Consider the following 21622-nt stretch of genomic DNA (forward strand, 5'->3'; position numbering starts at 1 on the left):
TGTTAACGATGCCTGACTGAGTTCAAAGAGCACTTATGCCAGGGGTGGCAAACTTTTCAGAAAGCGGTCCAGGTTTTGTGAGCTTAAAATATGTGAGGGCCGACTATTCAGCCTGGCATTCTTCGAACCATTATCACTAACACCCAAGGCTATGTCAAGGTGGTGTGCATTTGACCTTTGCAATTCGTTTTTTTTTTCTACCAGTCCTAGAATAAAGTGCAACTGCACCTCCACTACATTAGGGGGCAGTGGCAATCTCACTTAGAGGGAGGCGCCAGAAGTCTTTTCAGGGGGGGGTATGACAGAAAATGATTGAGAAGCACTGCCCTAAACTAAGGGCAAGGAATGAATGAATGAATATATTTATTGTAAATGGCAGACTTTCAAAATGTATTTCAATTCCCACTCCTCCTGGAAGCTGCGACCCTCACGATCAACTTTCCTATTTTTATATCCATTCGCCATGTCGAAATGGGGTGGGTTGAAATTGTCACAGAAAGTCAAGGGCAAGGCAAGTGCCATCATCTGGTCAAATGGTGACTTCTTTTTATTTGAACAAATTTATTTTATACTGCACTCAACATTACTAGCGGGCCACATATTATTAATTTTATGACCGCGAAATTGTAAATCTTTTATGGCTGCGTAAAAATTGGATCATGGGCCATAACTGGCCCCCAGGTCAAATTTTGGCCATGTCAGCTTTATGCTTTATTTTCCAGTGTGCCAATCTGCTTTTATCTAACTTTTAGCAGAGCTGTACGGGGTAGAACACATTTGGTACGAGGAATATGGGTTGTGGGAGTGCTGGAAAGAACATCATGCCCGTCCCCACAGTTTTTTTTTCCATTATGTTTGTTATATCCACATTTGGCAAAATACTTTATTTCAAAAGGTCATTAGTATTGATGGCGTTTTGGCACTTTTGGGCTTCCATATTTTCATAAAAATCTATTAAAAAATAGTTCAATAGTATTGTTGAAAATTAAGAATATCACACTTTTCATATTATTGAATTGTTTTTATTTGAAAATGTCCTGTCTCTTCCTGCTGTTCCTCAAATTTGGTTGGTTGGGCCTGTGCAATTATTTTTTTCTTGGACATTGCTCATGTTGGAGAGTGATTTCATGCTCGTCCCTGCATTTTTCTGATCAGTGTCTCATGTAAACGCTAAAAGCAAGAAAAGGCCTGTTTTAATTACACTCCAAATGCCAACGCAAACACCAAAAAAAGATGAAACAAGAAGAGTTTATTCGAGCACGTCTAAGAAATGCGTGTTTTTGCACACGCATCATTAATAAGCTGACTGAGGCTATAATCTTGACTTCAAGCCAGGAGATGGCGGCAGAGAGTAATGAAGTTTCAAATAGCGGACAGCACCTTTATATTTAAAAAGTGTGTAATATTTTATCAAGATATTTTAAATTAATCGATTGACGCAATTTTTTCAAGATTCTTATTTAGAGCATTTTGGCACTCTTAGGCTTCCACAGTCCTTAGTGCGTAAACTAGATAGATAGATAGATAGATAGATACTTTATTCATCCCCGGAGGGAAATTCACACTTCCAGCACTATCCTTGTGTTAAAAAATAAAATGATACAATAAAAATATAGAATACAAAAATACCCAATACAACGTTTTGCTATAGAGTATTTAAATAGTGCTAGGGAAAATACACACTGTAATAAAATAGGGTAATATGCAAATATGAGGGTTGGGTTTAATGTGGGCTTTTACTCCCCCGGGTGGAGTTCAAGAACCTCATGGCATGAGGAAGAAATGATCTCCTCAGTCTGTCCGTGGAACAAGACTGTGACAGCAGTCTGTCGCTGACGCAGCTCTTCCGTTTGGAGATGATGCTGTGTAGTGGATGTAATGAATTGTCCATGATCGACAGCAGCTCTTCCAGTGCCCGGCTCTCAGCAACAGTTGTCAGGCTGTCCAGCTCTGTGCCCACAACAGAGCTCTCTTTCCTCACCAATTTATTAAGACGAGAGGCATCCTTCTTCTTGGCGCTGCCTCCGCAAAACGCTGCCGCAAAGAAGAGGGCGCTTGCCACAACAGTCTCATAGAACATTTGCAGTAGCTTTTTGCAGATGTTGAAGGACGCCAGCCTTCTGAGGAAGTTCAGTCGGCTTTGTCCTTTCCTGGATAGAGCTTCTGTGTTGGCAGTCCAATCCAGTTTATTGTCCAGCTGCACACCCAGGTATGGACAAACTCTACACATTCTCCTTTGATAGTTACAGGTTCCGCGTGAGGTTGAGTCCTCCTGAAGACCACCACCATCTCCCTGGTCTTGGTGGTGTTCAGGTGCAGGTGATTAGCGTCGCTCCATCGGACAAAGTCCTGGATCAATTAATCAATAATTAACTAAGACATGAAACAAGACAGAGCAACACAGCAATTGAATAAGAATAATCTTTTATTAGTGTAATTCCAGGGTAATCGCAACTACATCCAAAGAACTAGCACATAGCGGGTGGGGGCCGATCACGTCCAATTAGTCACCCCGAAGGATTAGCGAGCACATCTGTGATATCGACAACAGTCTTTTTGGGAAAGTCACTTGACGCCGGTGAAGAAGGCTAAAAGAAAAAATGAGCAGGGGACGATGCCGTGCATAGTCCGTCGGGATTGACCGGGAAAAAAAGGCGTTTTTCAGGGGGGAGCACAACGGCTGTCCGAGCAGTAGTGTCCAACTTTGAGGAGAAAGTGCTAAGGTCAAAGTCTTTTTATTCAATTTTTTTCTTAACGCGGTGGGACAAGGTGCATCGAAGTGGATCGTTTTCATCCCAAGGAAGGAAAACAGTCGTTAATACAGAACATCAATAAGAACAAAGAGAAATCCTCGGAACCAGAAGAAGAATAGCAGTATTGGTGAATACGTGACAGAGTTTACAATCACAATTGCGCCCAGCACGTCCTTAGTACTCAATAAAAACACTTGAGACAAACCCAATAATTGGGTCAGTTTAACCATTTTTGGGGGGTTCGTTTTACATTAACATATCTAAATTTTGGGGTTGTCCTAAACAAAGTGACCCTTTAACACTTGAAAAACACTTAAAATAACCCAAGATTAAGTAAAAATGGACCAACCCATTACCCTGGTTGATATGACCCAACATACTGTGTTGTTTTGCCAAAAGAAACCACCACCAAAATTGTGCAGTTGGTTTGTTTTAGATAAGCATATCCACATTTTGGGTGGTCCTAAACAAAGTGACACTTTACACATTAAAAACACGCAAAAATGGACCAACCCAGTACTTGAGTTGATATGACCCAACCAAAACACTTTTGTTTAAAACAAAACTAAAAACAAAACAATTGGTTCATTTTATACACAATCTGCCTTGCTTTGTTTAGAGCAACTCCAAACATTGGGTCATTTTATGTAAAAAAGACTCATTAGAAATGTGTTAAATTCACCAAAGTATCGGGTTGGTCCTGATTTTGACCGGGGCAACGTTTAAATTATTTTGTACAAGAGAACTCTGCAAAAATAGTTGATTTTTATACTAAACAGTCTAGGTCATTTTGTCAGTAGAAAACCCCCAAAATTGTCTTTTTGTGTACAACACAGAAAACTGGTCAAATTGACCCAAGTATTGGGTCAGTCCCCTTTTCACTCATGTTTTTAGAGTGTAAAATGAACCAATTTTGAGGGGCGCCATTTTAAACAAAAATACATTTTTTTCTGGGTCATATAAACCTAACCGTTGCGTTGGTTCGTTTTTGAACTGAACTTTGGTTGTTTTTAGTCTGTAAACGATATTTTTGTGGTTGTTGTTTGAGCAAAATAAAGCAGAACTATGGGTCGACCCAAGAGTTGAGACCCAAAGTTGGGTTATTTTTAACCCTTTTTTTTTTAAAGTACACACATTTTCTGGTTTTCTGTGCAAAACGGTAGAGGTCAGGAATAGGTATGTCCATTTTTCAGACCTAAACCTGGGTTGTTTTTAACCCAAGACCCTACTATGAGCCCATTAGTACAAAATACAAAGTCAGGGGAAGGGGATTTTTCAAAATAAAGAATTTTCAGGTAAAAGACATCTGGATTCGGCACAATTTCATCAGAGCACATAGCAAAAACGTTTCTTAGAAAGATTTTGAGTTGAAAAAATAGTCCTAACAAACATTCGTGTCAGTTAGATTTCCTCTCCAATTCATTTTTCTGATTTGATAGTTTAAAATCTCACGAAATAAATTACGTAAAATGTTTTCGTTAAAGTTGAGTACCATTGGGGTATGAAAAAACGGGCTCTTGTTGACACACAAAAAAAGAAAATAGGTCCCAAAGAAGAAGAAGAAGCAGCAATACCAGTATGTAGTACCAGTATGACAGAGTTAGCATGGGTGCTAGTAAAGATTATAATTACAAAGGATTGTCTATTTTTTTTTTTTTTTAAAAGATGCACAAATGTCTCGGCTCACCAAAATAAAAGGAGGAACAATGGGGAAGGGGTCGGGGAATAAAATATAAGTGCTTTCGTTGGTTGCGTGAGTAAAATCCACAAAAAATACTCAACAATACCAAGTAAAGATCATTTCTGCTCTCAATATTACAATTCTTACACGTGTCCTCGCCCTCGCCGCAGCATCCCGACAATAAACGAGGAATCGAAAAAAACGAAACTAAGAAAATGACCATCCCGTCCACGGCTGACACCCCGGTTTCGTAAAGTAGCGTTTCCATCTCTAGTCACGTAGAAAATATACAAAATTATTCTCCAAATTCCTACCCTCTTTCTAATTATTTTTTTCTCTGAAGTATTATAAAAATATACAATTCTCCGATAGCAAAACCCTTAAAAGTCACATCTGTTAAATGATTCTCTCCCTCTGTGGCTTTTTGAGAGCTCGACGAAAAACAAGACACCTGAGCTGCGGTTCTCCTCCTAATACATTCATAATCATCATCATAATAATCATCGTCGCGGTCATCTTTATGATTCCAGACTTGTCCATCGCCCGAACAAAGAAATCCAAAAGTCTTTCGGCTTATTTGTGTCCTCCCGCATCACTGGTCGCCCAGGCGGTTCTCGTATTTGCTGAGGATGTTTCGGCAACGGCCCAGTTCCTTGCGCATTTCGGCCACTTCCTGTCGCAGGGCAGCGTTCTCCCGCTCCAGGTAGGCGGCGCGCACCGAGATTTGGTTCTCTTTCAGCCGACGGGCGTCCCGGGAGCGCTTGGCTGCTTCGTTGTTTTTGTATCTTCGACTCCAGTATTTCTCGTCCTGGAGAGAAAGGTTGATTGATTTAATACAGCATTTTTTCACATTATGAGGCAAAAAAAAAAAGATCGTTATCAGTAATACTCAGTAATACTTTGCACAAGCTCCTTTTGCTGCAGCCACGGGGTCTTTTAGGGTATGTCTATATACATTTTGCACATCTTGAAACAAATATATGCCCATTCTTTCTTACAAACAGCTCAAATTCCTTAATCTTTGTTGGTGTGCACATCGTTTTTCTCATTTTTCCACAATTGCTCAATAGGATTGAGATCTGGACTTTGGCTTTGTCATTGTTACGCCTTGATATTGTTCGTTTTAAACCCATTCCATTGTAGATTTTTCTTCTTGGTTGCTTCTCTGGTTAGTTTTCTCCTTGTTTGGGCCGAAAGTTTAGAGGAACAGCCAGGTATTGGTAGGTTTGCAGTGGTTTTATGCTCTCTCTGTTTGTATCTTATTCCACGCAGCGCTTTGAAAATGCAAATGTTGCAAAATCTTCTTGTATCCCATTCCTGCTTTGAACTTTTCCAAAACTTTATCCCAGACTTGCCTGCTTTGGTCTTCATAATGCTGTCTATTCTCCAGTGTCTCCTTAGAGAGACCCCTGAGCCCATCACAGAGCAGGTGCTTTTAAACTGAGACTTAGTAAATTCTGTTTGTCATTGTTAGTCATTTAGGTCGACATCGACTCGTTCAGAAGTCATCAGGAAAGTTCTGGAGTGAGTTGGCTGAGCTGAAAAAACGGGGACACCTACTTTTAAATCCTGTCTCTTGCGAGACTTCCTCTACATTTTAGTGCGATGATTGGTTTGTCTATGAGTGTCTCTCACCAAAAACATTGTATGTATTTCCATTCTTATCCACCTTATTCTGTGGCATACAAGGCGCATTGGGTTATATGGCGCTTGTCTCTTATTGGTCAATGTCACCTAAAATGCTGTTCTGCAATCGGTTTGCGTCACAGCCTCATGAGAATGTCAATACGTTATTGGCAAAACTTCCTCCCACAATGCCTTTCTCTTTATTTAGTTCATAATATACTGCGCTTTGTTAAGACATTGTGAGTCGTTGACACAATACTGTAGGTTTTTTTATACTGTATTTATTCCTTTGGAGTGATGGTAAAGGGAGAATAAAAAGAATGATAACCATGGAAATGCTTGAGATTATCTAAAAATACAAAAAAGACACGCAAATGATTGCCCACGACCCACGGGGTCAAGGTATCCTTGAACTGAGAACCATGAGTACTTACTTTTACTATTTTGTTACTTAAATGTTTTTACCTGGGGTCTTGAAACGCATTGGTTAGTTACCCCCTCAATATGGCAATTTCCTTTTGCGATCCCCATTTGAGAACGGACTTATGTTGTTTTCTAGGGGTCTACTGTACATCCACTTGAGATTTAGATTTAATTTACTGGTCCCCTTGGGGAAATTTACTTCCATCGGGGGGAAATAACAGACATTACATAAACAGCAAAATAACAAAAACATATGACAGTGTGAGACAACGAGGGTACACTCATTGAATGGGTCAGCGAGGCCTGTTGTTTAGGAGGGTGACGGAAGCGGGGATCAGGCTTTTCCTGAGACAGGCCCTCTTGAATCTTATTATCCTGTATCTGCGCCCTGATGGTAGTGGGATGAAGTGTTGGTGCAGTGGGTGAGTGATATTCTGGACTATTGTGTTTACCAGTCGGATGATAGCGGTTTTGGGTAGGCTGATGATTTCGGATAGATAAATGATTATAATAAACTATGTGATAATAGGTCCAAGCAATTTCCGTATGTTTCCCAGTGTGGGTTGCTCACCTTCATGTTGTCAGGCACGAGGATCTTGCGTGCCTTCTTCACCATAGGCTGCGGCTTCAGCTCCTCCTCGCTGAAAGTCTGGCTGGGGTCAAAGTTCTGCTGGCCGGGTCCGTTCGACAGAACCATGTCCGACGGATCCATGTCGAAAATTCCAACCCCGTCCGGCCCGTTGCTCGTTGGCGTCAGCAAAGGCGGGCAAGAAGACGCCGGAGAAGAGGACAAAGAAGATGGAGACTCGCAGGAGTCGTTCATACTCGTCTGGCTCCCTGTGAGGACCAAAAAGTTCGAATGTAGTCAAATCCCAGTTTGCAGCAAAATGTTTAAGCAAAAACAATAACCTAGATTAGACTATAGCCATAATGACCACAAATAATGTGAATTTTAACTGTTGATTCAGGCGACATGATCACTGAGATTAAAAAAAAATAGTGCCGGAATTTATATTCTTAGATATGTTATGGGAAAATAGTGTGACTTGACACAATAAATATTGAGAAACACTGCCTTAGGGGTTGCTTTAAAAACGCCCACCAGGGGGTACTAGAGGGCTACTTTCTACACCTAAAATGACATTACAGCTGCCTAAACGCATCCATCATAAATATAAATGATGTTAACACAAAAACACTTCCAAGTATTGACATAAACTCAACAAACTCTCGTCGAGTAATGAACGGACTTAGATCGAAGAGATCCAAACGTGGGAACTGTTATGTAACGTGCCACTAGTGCAATAGTCCCCTCCCTCTGAAAGCAGTTGAATGAAGTGGGGCCACAGAAGGGTTTCACCTAACCCTGCAGCAGACTTGAAGGTGCAAGTACCTATAGTTTAGTCACACCAAGTACCGCATGCATGTGACACGTGCAAGTACTAAAATACACAAGGAAGAATACAAACTGGCGTTTTTGCATGTACATGACAGGTGAAGGTGGAAGTACATTTAGCTTAGTCACACCAAGTCCTGCATGCATGCAACACGTGAAGGGTGTCCATTATGGAAGTGAGGCCCACTATTTGAATAAAGTGGGGCCACAGAAGGGGTTCACCTCACCCCAGAGCCGACTTGAAGGTGCAAGTACCTTAGTTCAGTCACACCAAGTCCTGCATGCGTATTACACGTGAAGGGTGTTCATTAGGCGCTGAGGTCAAAAATAGAACAGGGAATCAATGGTAACTAAGCAGGGAGAAGGGGGGTGGCTACACAGCGCGTCTGTGCTCCTGATAGGAAAGGCTAAACTTGAGAATTATATTGCCAAATGTGCATGCCCCAAAAAAAAAAACAGTTGAGATTAAGTTTGGGATGAGTGACAATAAAGGATCGGTGATAAGGTTACAGCTTGTGGGCCAACAGTGATACAGCTGTTTTTTTTTCCCAAAGGGATAGTGCCCAAAATGTCAAAAGAGTCACATAAGACCAAAAAACAAACACAAAATATTTGGAGCCTCAAAAAAAATCTGCTTTATATATGCCTTATAAGGAAGGCAACACATACAACCGGCTAGCAACCAGTTCAGGGTGTCCCTTGCCCACTGCCCATGGATAGCTGGGATGGGCTCCAGCACCCCCGCAATCCTACCGAGGATAAGCGGTGAACGGATATATATATATATATATATTGATTTGATTTTTTTTTAAATGGGCAAAAATACATTAACTTTGATATATTCGTGCAATGTTTAAATACTGGTAGTTTGAGAAATTTAGTTTCCATAACATAAGCCTTAGCTAGAGGAAGCAGACATAATAATATGCCATTCCCCTGCTACAAATACCCCTAAACTTCGTGAAAGGCTGCACAAACACACAAAGAAAAATGTTGCTTTTAGGTCAGATTGAGTCTCCGTAGTTTGTATTCTTCCTTGTGCTATTTAGGCACTGATTCGGTTGCACGCTCAACACAGTGACATCTGGTGGTCAAATTACACACATTGACCCTTTACATAAACACAGCATGACTTAACAAATTTTAACGAAGGGTAATGGTCCCTAAAATACAGGTTGTGTTAATAACAAACAAATACAATAGGAGGTCTTATAATGAAATAGTTTATATCTATATATATAAATTTACAGTTTGCCATATCAGATAATCTTGCCTAATTTAAGCTTTAAATTCCCGATTTTACCAGAAGGAACAATTTTAAAATATAACATATTAAATAGAAAGTTAATGTATTTTTTATGTCTTTCAGAGGACTTTGTACATAGGAAAATAACTGATTGTATTACAGAAACATTTAAAATGTTTCTAAATCATTATTTTCTGAATGCAAAAAATAGCTACAGACTGCCTTGAAAGACAAACAATACATAATAGGGAAAAAATGTCAAAAGAGGAAAGGTTTCAACCTTTTTGCCTATCATAGGTTCTTTTTGGATATAATTGAGAGTTGACGGGGTATTGTTTCTTGTTTAAGCTTTAAAATAAATCTATCAGCCATTGTCAGATATCCATCTTTACTTACCTCATCTTTTTAAAGATCAGCATTTTTGTCTATTTGTGGACTGGCGACCTGCCTAACCAGTTAGGGAATCATAATTTAACACCCATGTTTTTCCTGCATTGTTAATTTGAGAACCCTCAACCCTGTTTGTAACAAAAGGAACTAAAATAATCGCCAAATTAAATTGTAAACTCACGCCTTCTCTCATTGAGCCGCTCGTGCATACTGAGGTATGCATCACGCCTTAATTCTTTTGAATTATTCTCCGCCTGGTCTCTCTTTACCAGCAGGAAACAGTCAGTAGAGCCACCTGCTGCTGGAGGCTTCTGCTGGAATGTGCAGACTCTTCCCCCTTTCAGGCCTCCAAACTGGAACATCTTTCCTAGCAGGAACCCCAGTACGGATTCATGCTCGAATAGGCCTTGTTTGTCCTTGAAGCTTAATCGTCAGCTTCTAGCGTTAGCAGGCTCAGGCCGAATGAGCATATGTGTGACTGAATGCACTTTGTAGAAATCAATCTGCATTCCCAAGCCGATCAAAACCGTCATGATAATGACACATCAAGTTACCATATATTCTGGGTTACAAGGCGCACAGGATTATAAAATGGAACCCCAAAAATTGTCTTTTGATATTATATTTTCACATACAAGGTGCATGGAATAAATCGACCTTTTGCACAAAAAATAAATAAGAACAATATTTTTGCATTGATTAATCAGTCAAAAGATATCGCTGATCACAATTGCAAACATTGGATGCATCGAGATTTGAGCCCGGATCACAGCAAGAAGAGTGCCAGATCTTATTCAATATATTACACTATTCAAAATCGCTGCCACGTTGTTGAAGTCATTATATGACCCCGGCCGCGAGAATATTGTCAGACATGAAACCGGTATGTGGTACGGAAAAGTTGAGGACCACATAAATACAGTATTTTATCGCCGACTCACAAAATTTTTACAAAGAGTATGAAATTCTGAACTGAATGAAGAGAAAGGCATTATGGGAAGTAATCTGGTCAGCCTGAAAGATATTGAAACAATGCATGTCCGTACGTATTTAACGTTTGTCACTTACAATGCTTGGAAGAATATTTAGGAAAAAGTGAAATAAAATTACGAAACGATTTTTAATCACTTTCTGTTTTCTCTATTCTCTAACATTCGTATCTGGTATGTGATGAAAAATAGTATGATAATGAGATAAGACCCAATGCCCTTTCATTTGGCGGTTTCACTGCTGCTATCCGAGTTGTAATGCGATTGTCATTATGGTACCTATGATATTTACCAGTATTTTTTTCTGTTTATAAGGTGCATATTAAGTTTGGGTGGATCGATCCAAATATCAGTATTATCGATGCTGAGCAAGTTGCATCGGATTAATACTATTGTCTAGGAACCGATTCTGTGTTCCCATTACAACTAGCACTATGATAATGTTGTCGATAGGACAAGCATACATCCTAACTTACAAATGTGATCCAATTATGTTTAGACTTTTTTGGCTACACTGAATTTATTTTGAAAATATTGTTCAAAGGAAGGTATAGTAATTGTCTTGTTAACATTGTAGTACAGTGTTGGATTTTTTTTTTTATACATTACTGCTTTTTTTTTTATTTGATTCATGATTTTTGTTTTAAAACCGTTCTTTTAGTAGAAGTATTTTATTTTTAAAACAGTTAAAAGTTTTCATATAGTATTGTTTACAATTTTTGCACTTTGAGTTCATTTTCCAAAGATTGTGCTATGAAAGGTATTGTAGTGGACCTGTTGACTCTGTTGTATTTGTACTGGGGATTTGTGCAGCTCTCTAAAACGCTTTGTGATTTAGAGCTATACAAATAAACATGATTTGACATAAGAATTTTTGTTACATTGCTGCTTTACTTTGGTTTGACTCTGGTAAATTTTGTGTTAATAAAATATTTATATTTATTTTTTTATGCTGTTAAAGTTTGCGTTGCAGTTAAACAAAAAATGGACAATTTTTAGGCTGTTTTTATCACTTATATAATCTCCAAGCAAAAAGCATCAATTTATGGTACCCTGTATTTACTTGGAACAGGTGGATACCAAAAATCCCAGTATTGCCTACCCTTAGTCTGTATCCCTCGTGGTCTAGTGGCTAGGATTTTTTCCGCCGCAATCTAGGTTCAGTTCTCTTTGCATTCAATATTATGCAATTTTGTGCGTCCTATAGCCGGTTTGCCTTATTTATGGAAAAAATATAGCATAAGACTATGTTTTTGGGGATGCGCCTTATAATCAGGTGCACCATATAGTGCAGAAAGACAGTATACAGTAATCCTTGCTTTATCGCCAATTACTTTTTGCGATTTTTGTACTTTTCATCGTGCATTGTGTTCTCCAACACAAAGCAAATGTTATCACGGGGGCAGGTCTCAGGGGGTTTTGTGTGTATAGGCTAGTTGGTGTATGCTGTCAGTCAAACAGTAAGGCGGGCGCACAAGTCAACGAGTGCACCAAAACAAACCGCGAAGCACGCCGACAGCTGATATTTTAATGGCTCGTTACATTGAAAGGAAATTCATAAATTAAATCGAACTATGAGGAAAGTCAAGAGTGCAAACAAATGCTTATCACCAGCTGGTGCTGCGTGGATTGTTATCAGTTAAGAGACTGAGACAGCGTTGCGAGAGAAAGAAAAGCGGTGCGGCAGGTCTGTCCAAGGCGGCTCCCAAGCCACCCCTGTCAAGCCAACGCCGGATCCATCACCCACGAAACAGATGACCTGAAGCTACACCTCATGGGAAACTGCGACATTTGTGACTCTTGTATTTTAATTATCACGGAGACCTGGCTCAACCCCGTATTCTGGATGCTAGCATGCAGCTAGGTGGCGGCTCTCTTATTTTGAAAAGAGAAGCCTTTCAGTTTTTTTGCACTATTGTATAATTACAATAAAGACTATTGATTCCACTACAATTCTGTGTTCTATGTTTTTAATTGTAGATCTATAGTTATTTTATTCCAATTGTATATACTATATGTTATTGATATATAATAAAAAATATTTCCACTTTGGGGGTTTTGATTATTGCAAGAATTTTTTGTAATGCAACCCCCGCGAAAAAAAGAGGGATTACTGTATTGATTTAAAAACAGGCTCTCCCAAAAAGTCTCAAAGATAACGTGAATTATTCAGGCGATCAGATGTCCAGAGTTTCCAGCAGCAGCAGTCTTTTTTGCAGGCCCCTACCCCGCCTCCACGGACTCCTCCCCCGTGTGTAGCAGCCCGCCTCCAGTTCTTTCGCTCCGACACACTCAGGCAGGCCGGCACGTGTAGCGACGCGTGCACATGGCCGTGGCGTGTGAAGTGAAGGGAGATTTAAAGACACGCAATCATAAACACTCCACGCGCTTCTCTCTCACCCTCGCCGTCTCGTTTCCAGAAAAGCGTTTTGACCTCCCTTAACTCCCATGCCTGTGAATATTAATAATTGGCCGGGGGTCGAATGCTGATCGTGTTCTGGCGCCCAAGAACATTGATCACATGCAAAATACTGAAGCTGACTCATAATATTTCGATCTCGTGGTTTTTTTTTTTCCCCGCTGGAACGCAACATTTCTTGGCTCTTCTGAACTAAAAGGACAGGATTTAAAGCCTGGAGGTGTCAGACATAAATTCAATGCTCTTGAAAAGCCCCGTGACAGTATATCAGGCCTTCACTTTGATTCCACAGGACAAGAAAGTGTTTTTTCACCATCCTATCATCTTTGAAAATATCCTCTATTGCATGCACTGCATTTGGGTTAAGTGTGGACCGCACCGTTACTTAGGTCAATTCAACCCGATATGCTGGTTTGTTATAAAACAAGGGTCCAAAATTTGTTTAAATTATATGGCAATTCAATTGTGTTGCTATGTTTGTCGCTTTCTTCAAAAGAACCTAGCGAAAATGATGGGGTTTTTTTTGTTTTCTTATTTTACCCCCCAAATTACATCCATTTGTGTTTAATAACCCCAAAACGTAAGTTGTTTTTGTCTGTAAATAGTCCAAAGATTGGGAGATATTATACAAATCAACACAGTAGATTGAATTGAAGGAATGGATTGGTCCATTTTGATCCAAATGTTTTCATAGTGTAGCTCGTTTCTTAAAAAGGTCTCCAAAATGGCTGTTTTGTACAAAAAAAAACAGAAGAAATGTCGTTACCCCCTCCAAAATGATGTTGAAATTTGTAAAATTACCCAAAAAATAGGTTGTGTTACCCAGAACAGCCCAAAAATCGAAACACTAAAGATTGGGTAGTTTCTTACAAAGTAACCCAACAGGTTGAATTCAATTGATCCCAAAAAATTGATCAGTCCATTAATGACTCCATTTGGGTTATTTCTGACCCAAGTGTTTTTCTAGTGAAGCTGGTTCTGTTTAAAAGCACTCTACAAATCCGTTTTGCACCAACAAAATGAGCACAAAGTTTTTTATCACCTTCAAAAATGAGGATGCTTTGTCTAAAATGACCCAGAGAGTTGAATTCAATTGGTCCAAGTAAAGAATCAGTCCCGTTATGACTCCTTTGAGTTATTTTTTTTAGCTCGTTCCTTAAAAATCCAATAATAGTGGTCAATTTGTTCACAAAAACTGAGCAAAGCTTAAGTTACTCGCTAAAATGATATAGATTTCTGGAAAAACAACCTGAAATATGTAATTTGGTATAAAAAAAACTAGGGGGGAAAACGCCAAAGTTGAATTCCCTTGATCCAAGAAACCGATCGGTCCATTTTAACTCAATTCGGGTTATTTTGACCCAAGATAACCTCCCCTGCAATTCAAGTCCAGGATTCTTCATTTTAGAAAACAAGTTGTCCTACCCTTTCTCCAACCGTGTCAGTAAACTCACCGTGCAGACAGTCGTTTCCACCGGTGAGACTCTGAGACTGCGCCACCTCTAACCCGAGCAGGGACGGCGAGGACGAAGACGAAGGTGACGAAGATGAAGATCCGGCAGGGGACGGGGGCGGTAGGCACTGGGAACTCTGGTTGGGCACAGCGGACTGGGAACTCTGAGAAGGAATCTGGGCCGAACTGGAACTATTGTTGTTGTGGATGTTGCCCATGCCGTTTTCGGTCAAAAACTCCTCCAAATCCATGTACTGTAGCTGGAAGAGGCCCCCGTCTGGCGGGAGGGTGCGATCCCACAAGAGGGGGCCCAGGAACTGGTTAAAATTGCCGCCTCCGTTGCCACCGGAACTTCCGCCGTTGCATATGTTGCCACCAATTCCGGGTAGGTTCCTTATGGAGCACATGGACTCTTCATCTAGGTCCATTGGTCGCTCCTTGTCTAATAATAAAGAGGTACACAGGAGCACGTTTGATATCAGATTCTTTGAGGAACATCCAAAACAAAACACCAAGTAAATGCTTTGGTTTTGGGGACTATTACATCTCCAAACAATCCCTTAGGAGCCGGATAGTTTTTTTAGTCTTTAGATTGTATTTAAAATAAAATATAGAGCCATAAGTGCCAATTTCACCAAAAAGGTTTGTTTCAGAATGGTATGGTGTTCTCTTCACTGGTCTCAATGTCATGGTTGTAAAGGTTACAGTCACCTTAACCAACAACTAAGCAATCTAAGTGGAAGGAAATAGCCTTCAACTATGTTTTTAACAAAAAGTAGAAATTATATCAGTTCAAATACATTTTGGGGGTCATGCCATACATAGTGCAAGATAGCAGTTAGCACAATTCACACTTTATGGTCTATTAATCTGTTGTTTGACAAGAGAGAATTCGGGTCATAAGCTTCATTCCCCCTAAAAACCAAGACGTATGGTTGTAAGAGGGTTTTTGTATGATCTACGGAATTGTTATTTGACGGAGGGAATTGGGGGCCTGTACCTTATTTACCCAAAGACTCAAGTAGTATGGTAGTTGGAAAGGGGTAAGGATGCCTTTTTGTTCAAATTTGAAAATTAGTGAAAGTTGTTGGAGTAAAGTCCAACAATTTGCCCTGTGGGATCTACAGGATCTTCACAGTCCAGTAGTTATTTTGTTGCCCCACATTTTGGTTCTTTTTAGTAATGTTAAACCTTTTGGGTTCAAATGCCCTGATTGTCATAGTATCCTTTGTAGTATCATGCTACAAGTCATCACATCAGTATTTACAGTTCTGCATTGCAATACAATGAACCAAACCTCTCTATGGAAACGCACCATCCACTAGCTACCAAATTTTGACAGTATTCCACAAAAACTCCTTCATATGCGCCCCCTCCCTCGCCCATCTCGCAACGGCTCACAGATGGAGCAGATGGCAATGGAATCACGGTATTAATACAAGAGGCAGGACCGGTTATTGCGTACATGCAAGCTCTTGATCTTATCTCGCTGAGGTGGGCGATCAGAAACGTTGCGGGCCTTGACATTAAACACACATTTTAATCTGGATCCTAATTGCCAAGTGATTATAATCCACAGGAGATTGATCATAGTAGAGGTTCCGCTAACAGAATTCACGACGGATTAACGATATTTCTACTTAAAACTGCGTCAGGTGAAAGTTCAGTTCAGAGGCGGAGTCACATGGTGCGCAACATAAACATCAGCCCACCTTTGAGATCGCAAGGGCTCCTCAAGCGCTGGTCGCCCTTCATGGGATGCTGCAGGAGGGTTTTGAGTCCTGCCATTGAGTTGAGATGCCCCGCGGTGAGGGAAACCGCCGGCTGGGTGCAACTCCCAAACTGTGGGCTAGCGCCTGCTGGCAGGTCAGGGTTAGGAAGTTGGGTTAGCTGCCTGGACATCCTGGGCCAGACGGGAAAAGGGGAGGGGACGATAGGGGGAGTCACCTAGAGACACCTGTGAGGTAGAGATTGAAAGGGGGGAGGCTAGATGACCACGAGGAGCTGCTTGGAATGACTGTACATGCAGAAGAAGGGAGGGGGAGAAGGACAAAGGGGTGTTGTTTAAAGTACAGGAAAGAATCATGATAACTCCTATAGCAAGGGTCAGGACTCTTGACCCAAAGAGCCATGAAAGCTAACTAGTTTGATGTTTTTGAGAGCCGCACCATATACTTTAGGAGAAAATTAAACAAAACAGCCAATCCCACTCTCCAGACGCTGTGTGACGTTTGAAATAAAATAATGTGTGAGTGTTTTTGTAAAAATGGCACAAATGACTGCAAATGAGAAATATAAGGAGGTATTTAGAGGACTGCACTATGTGTGCAGAGATCCGCCCACCCCTACTGCTCATCCAATCAATTTGCTCCGGGCGCTTGGTTGACGTTTTCAGGTGTTTACCGTTTGTTCTGTGGCTTTCATCATTAAGCCTCTCGTCAGGAAACATACATTTCTAACGAACTTCCATTTAAAAGCTTCCTTAGAGAAGTACAGCTAAAACAGGTTCTGTTGGTGTAATAAGGAGTTGAAACTTTGCCCTATACATTTGGACACGACATACAGTTAACTGTGTTGCTTTGGCTTTGCAATGCCTCTCATTTTACCACTGAGCCAGATGTCCTCATGAAACGAGCCATATCTGGCTCGCGAGCCACACGTTCCTGACCCTTGTCATGTAGCACTAACAGCTCCATTTTATTACCTTTTTGATGAGATGATACGAACCAAGCTTTATTTCCTCGCGGCAGTGTTCACTCCCAAGTATTCCATTGCATTCCTTCAGTTGTTATTCTCAATGCGTCGTAGGAGGATCAAAAAAATTGAAGAAGACTAAAAAAAAACCAATGCAACGCATGAAAATTCAGCAAAGAAAGCGATATCCAAGGGTGGTGGAGCAATGGATCTTGATGAAAACCAAAATCGATGCGAGAATCAAAAACAAAACAAAACAAATGAAATCGACGATGAGTGCCGATGTTGTTCAAATGACAAGTTGATGTTTCTCGAGTGTGGGACTCGCGCTCACTTGCCCGTCGCGTGGAAGTGGGAGGAGAGATCAGAGTGGGAGGGGGCGATCGCTCGGGTGGGGGCTTGTTTCCCTCCTACTCCGTCTGTATGAGTTCTCATTTGCATCCGACGGCTCCAAGTCACGAGCGGAGTTGTGTGCGTTTTGTTGTCGTCCTCCTCCCTGCTCAGATGGAACGGACACGGGCGGCTCACGTGACGTCAAGCCTCGCCGAATAAGCCCGGAGTGGGATGGGCGCAAGTCTTCCTTTCCTCCCCGCTGATCCCCTCCGAGCTTCTGCTTAATATTTATGAGCGACGCCCACTCCCGTGCCGAACCTCGAGGAGACTGCTCCTGTCACTTGTTCCCGTTTGTTGACTTCGTGGGAAAGAACAAAAACATAAACCCCCGCTTCGGCTAGCGTTAGCAGTTAGCTCTAGCCCGACTGATTAACGTGACCTAGCATGTTTTAACAACTTACCGACTCGCTGTCTTTTTGTGGTAGGATTATAAACATTAAAAAAAACTTTAAGTCACCCCCCCCCTGAAAAAAGTGTTTATGCACGTTAAATAAATGTAGTTTAGGGTTGTGTTCTAAATCTTAAGCGTTTAAAAAACGTGAGAGCATGTATTTCTTTTCTCACGTTTCCTTGCGGTGTTTGGTAGTAGTGGTGTCTCGTTCGCGGACGAACCGGCTTTATGGACAGGCTCACTTCGAGACATTTTTTAGTCACTCAAGATACATTATTTTTCTCCGTCTCTTCCGTGTTGATCACTAATACTTGGTCCCCTTTTTCAGGTGATATTCGCAAGTATGATATCAACTGTATCATCCAATGGAGGAATCTGCTATCCATCCATTATCTGCAGAGCTTATCCTCAGTAGGGTCACGGGGGTGCTGGAGCCCAGCTATCTACGGGCAGTGGGCAGGGGACCCAAAACTGGTTGGTAAATGGTCTGCATTTACATAGCGCTTTTCAAGTCAATGAAGACTTCCCCAAGCGCTTTACATTGTGCTTCAACTTACCCATTCACACACACTCACACACCAATAGCAGCCATGCAAGGCGCTGACCTGCTTAATGGGGCATTAGGAATTCAGTGTCTTGCCCAAGGACACTTTTACATATAACACGGAGGAGCCGGGAATAGAACCTGAGCTAATGCCGCCCTTTGCTGGCTGGTTGCAGGACAGACAATTCGCTCACTCATACACAACTAGGGACAATTTGGACAATGCCTGTCTTTGGAATGTGGGAGGAAAACCACGCAAGCACTGGGAGAACATGCAAACTCCACACAGGAGGTTCGATCTCATGACCTCAGAACTGCGCCACCGTGCTGCCCGAATCTGCGCTACTAAACTGTGGAAATTTGGAGGCTTGCCTCACTGGAGCGGCTGCTGCTGCACCACCTGAGGCTACAGGTCCGTCACGCCATCGACCCACTGCAATTTGCTTACCAGGAGAAGTTGGGAGTGGAGGATGCTATAGTATACATGTTACACCGATCCCTCTCACACCTGGATAGGGCGAAGGGGGCTGTGAGGATTACATTTTTGGACTTCTCCAGTGCCTTCAATACCATACAGCCTCTGCTACTGAGTAGGAAACTGACAGAGATGGGAGTTAGCTCACACCTTGTAGAATGGATTACTGACTACCTGACAGGCAGACCCCAGTATGTGAAACAGGGGGGCTGTACATCGGACACTGTGGTTAGCAGCACAGGATCTCCGCAGGGGACCGTTCTCTCTCCGTTCCTATTCACTCTATATACATCGGACTTTAAGTACAACTCTGAGTCCTGCCATGTGCAAAAGTTTGCCGACGACACTGCGATCGTGGGATGTATCAGAAACGGGCAGGAGGAGGAGTACAGGAAATTGATTCAGGACTTTGTCCGATGGAGCGACGCAAACCACCTGCACCTAAACACCACCAAGACCAGAGAGATGGTGGTGGACTTCAGGAGAACCAGAACTCACCCGGTTCCTGTAACCATCAAGGGAGAATGTGTAGAATTTGTCCAGACCTACAAATACCTGGGTGTGCAGCTGGACAACAAACTGGACTGGACTGCCAACACAGAAGCTCTATGTAGGAAAGGGCAAAGCCGACTTTACTTCCTCAGAAGGCTGGCCTCCTTCAACATCTGCAAAAAGCTCCTGAAAATATTCTATGAGACAGTAGTGGCAAGCGCCCTCTTCTATGCGGCAGCGTGTTGGGGAGGCAGCGTCAAGAAGAAGGATGCCTCTCGTCTCAATAAACTGGCTAGGAAAGCGAGCTCTGTTGTGGGCAAAGAGCTGGACAGCCTAACAACAGTAGCTGAGAGACGAGCACTGAAAAAGCTGAGGTCAATCATGGACAATCCATCGCATCCACTACACAGCATTATCTCCAGACAGAAGAGCAGTTTCAGCGACAGACTGCTGTCACTGTCTTGTACTACGGACAGACTGAAAAGATCTTTTCTTCCTCATGCCATGAGGCTCTTTAACTCCACCCAGCAGAGTAAAGGCCCACATTAAACCACACCACCTACATTGGATATTACCGAATCTTACTGCAATATGTATTCTGTGTACTCTATATAACACGCTACAGTGGGCATTTGCACGTCACACTGGGTATTTGTATATTGTATTCTTTTGGCTTTATTATTGTACTGTTCTCAGCTCAGGGATGCTGCTGGAAATGTGAATTTCCCTTAGGGGATGAATAAAGTATCTATCTATCTATCTATCTATCACTGAGATAAAAAGATGGATGTCACTAACCTCAACCCTGAAAAGACCGAAATGCTAGTTATTGGTCCAGCTAAATGCCGTGACTCGTTCTCAAAAACTGCTGTTGACCCTAATCTGTCCTTCCAAACACACATTAAGAATATTTCTAGAACAGATTTATCCATCCTTGCAAAATGGCTAAAATTCGCCCTACGCTGTCCTAGTCTGATGCTGACATTATAATTTATGCGTCAGTCTGATTCCTGAAATGTACTACTCTCCGGTCTCCCGAAATCTAGCAGCTGGTACAAAATACTGCAGCGAGGTTTCTAACTGGGACGAGACAGTTTGATCACATTCCCCCGATTTTGGCTAACCTGCATTGGCTCCCTGTCAGTTGCTTGGAAAATGCCTAGTGCCAAGAAGAAATCTGCAAATTGGAGAGAATTCTTCATTCGGGTGTTGTGGAATTCTATGCAGATTTGTACTGCAACCTTGGTGAAACTGTTTATATCTAGGCCTAAAACACACTTCTATTCTATAGTTTATGAATGACTTCTATTTCCTGTTGATAATATCTGTGTATTATTTGTTATTGGAAGGGGATGACCTCATGTGCGGTCCCTTCTCAAGGTTTCTTCATTTTCCTCATGTTGAGGTTTTCGAGTTTTTCCTTGCCCTCATGTAGGTTTTAGATCAGGTGTTGGCGTAATAATAGTCTGAGAGGGATGGGTGCCACCAGGCTGTACTTGCCCACAGGAAAGGGTGCCCCTACAACCCTAGTGGTTAAGGGACCCAACCAACCAACCATCCAAGTTTGTGATAGTCTGTGCAGCCCTTTGAGACTTCTTGTGATTCGGAACTATACAAATAAGCATGACTTGAATTTTGATGGTTTTGATGAGTTACCATAAAAGAAAATTATCCTAAAAAACACCGTCCTATAGAATTTTTGTGAGAGACCAGTAGGAGGACATCAGCCTAGCAACCAGCCAGAGTCTTCAATGGTATGGGAAACACTGACACTCTATGGAGGGTATACTAAAAAAAGTATACTGTATATATACTCGTAGTTAAGGTTTCCCTGAACATTTTGAGTGGTTATAACACCGCAGGGATCTCCGACGTGGTTCCCACAGAGGACAGCTGAGTTTCCAGCGAACCTGTTCTGAAAATAGCTTACCAGAGCTGGGTCATTGTGATTTTCTAGTTAAATGCTTTATTTTAATGGTTGACTGAGTCAGTTTAGCCCTGCTTTTCTACTTCTCTCATTTTCTCTTTCTTTGTTATTTTTTTCTTTCTTTCTTTCTCTCTTCTTCCTCCTTTTCTCTCTTTCCCATTCTTTCTTTTTCTTTTCTCCCTTTTTCCCTTTACTCTTCTTCTTGTTTGCTCCTTCCTTCCTTCTTCTTATTCTTTTGTTTCTTCTTTCCCTAGCTTTTCACCTCTTTTTTACTTGCCTTTCTTCCCTCTCTGTTCCCTTTTCTTCTTGGTTTCTTCTATTTCTAGCTCT

The 21622-nt window shown here is 41.5% G+C and overlaps 1 protein-coding gene across 3 annotated transcripts; it reads right to left on the bottom strand.

Moving 5' to 3' along the window:
• Positions 1–2393: 2393 nt before the first annotated feature.
• On the bottom strand, positions 2394–18032 carry dbpb (D site albumin promoter binding protein b). Of its 3 annotated transcripts, none has more exons than XM_088326943.1 (7): positions 17865–18032; positions 17405–17761; positions 17081–17208; positions 16089–16393; positions 14378–14818; positions 7055–7320; positions 2394–5242 (listed from the first exon to the last, which is right to left on the bottom strand). In XM_088326943.1, exons 4-7 carry the CDS (start codon positions 16276–16278, stop codon positions 5027–5029), a joined length of 1113 nt encoding a protein of 370 aa, XP_088183069.1. In that variant the 5' UTR covers positions 16279–16393; positions 17081–17208; positions 17405–17761; positions 17865–18032; the 3' UTR covers positions 2394–5026. The 3 variants fall into 3 exon arrangements, with proteins under 3 accessions (XP_088183069.1, XP_088183068.1, XP_088183067.1); XM_088326942.1 differs by having other exon boundaries at positions 17405–17794; XM_088326941.1 differs by lacking the exons at positions 17405–17761; positions 17865–18032 and having other exon boundaries at positions 17081–17397.
• Between the last annotated feature and the right edge of the window lie 3590 nt (positions 18033–21622).

The sequence above is a fragment of the Urocampus carinirostris genome, chromosome 2, assembly GCF_059441175.1.
Source record: "Urocampus carinirostris isolate Australia breed hairy pipefish chromosome 2, RoL_Ucar_1.0, whole genome shotgun sequence".
NCBI classification, from domain to species: domain Eukaryota; kingdom Metazoa; phylum Chordata; class Actinopteri; order Syngnathiformes; family Syngnathidae; genus Urocampus; species Urocampus carinirostris.

Excerpts from the sequence above, each read along its gene's own strand:
- dbpb (XM_088326943.1), bottom strand. The coding sequence starts at position 16,278 with ATGTCCAGGCAGCTAACCCAACTTCCTAACCCTGACCTGCCAGCAGGC. Across the intron at positions 14,819-16,088 it reads GAGCCCTTGCGATCTCAAAG|ACAAGGAGCGACCAATGGAC; the intron begins GTGGGCTGATGT and ends CTTTATTATTAG. Across the intron at positions 5,243-7,054 it reads TCGTGCCTGACAACATGAAG|GACGAGAAATACTGGAGTCG; the intron begins GTGAGCAACCCA and ends CTTTCTCTCCAG.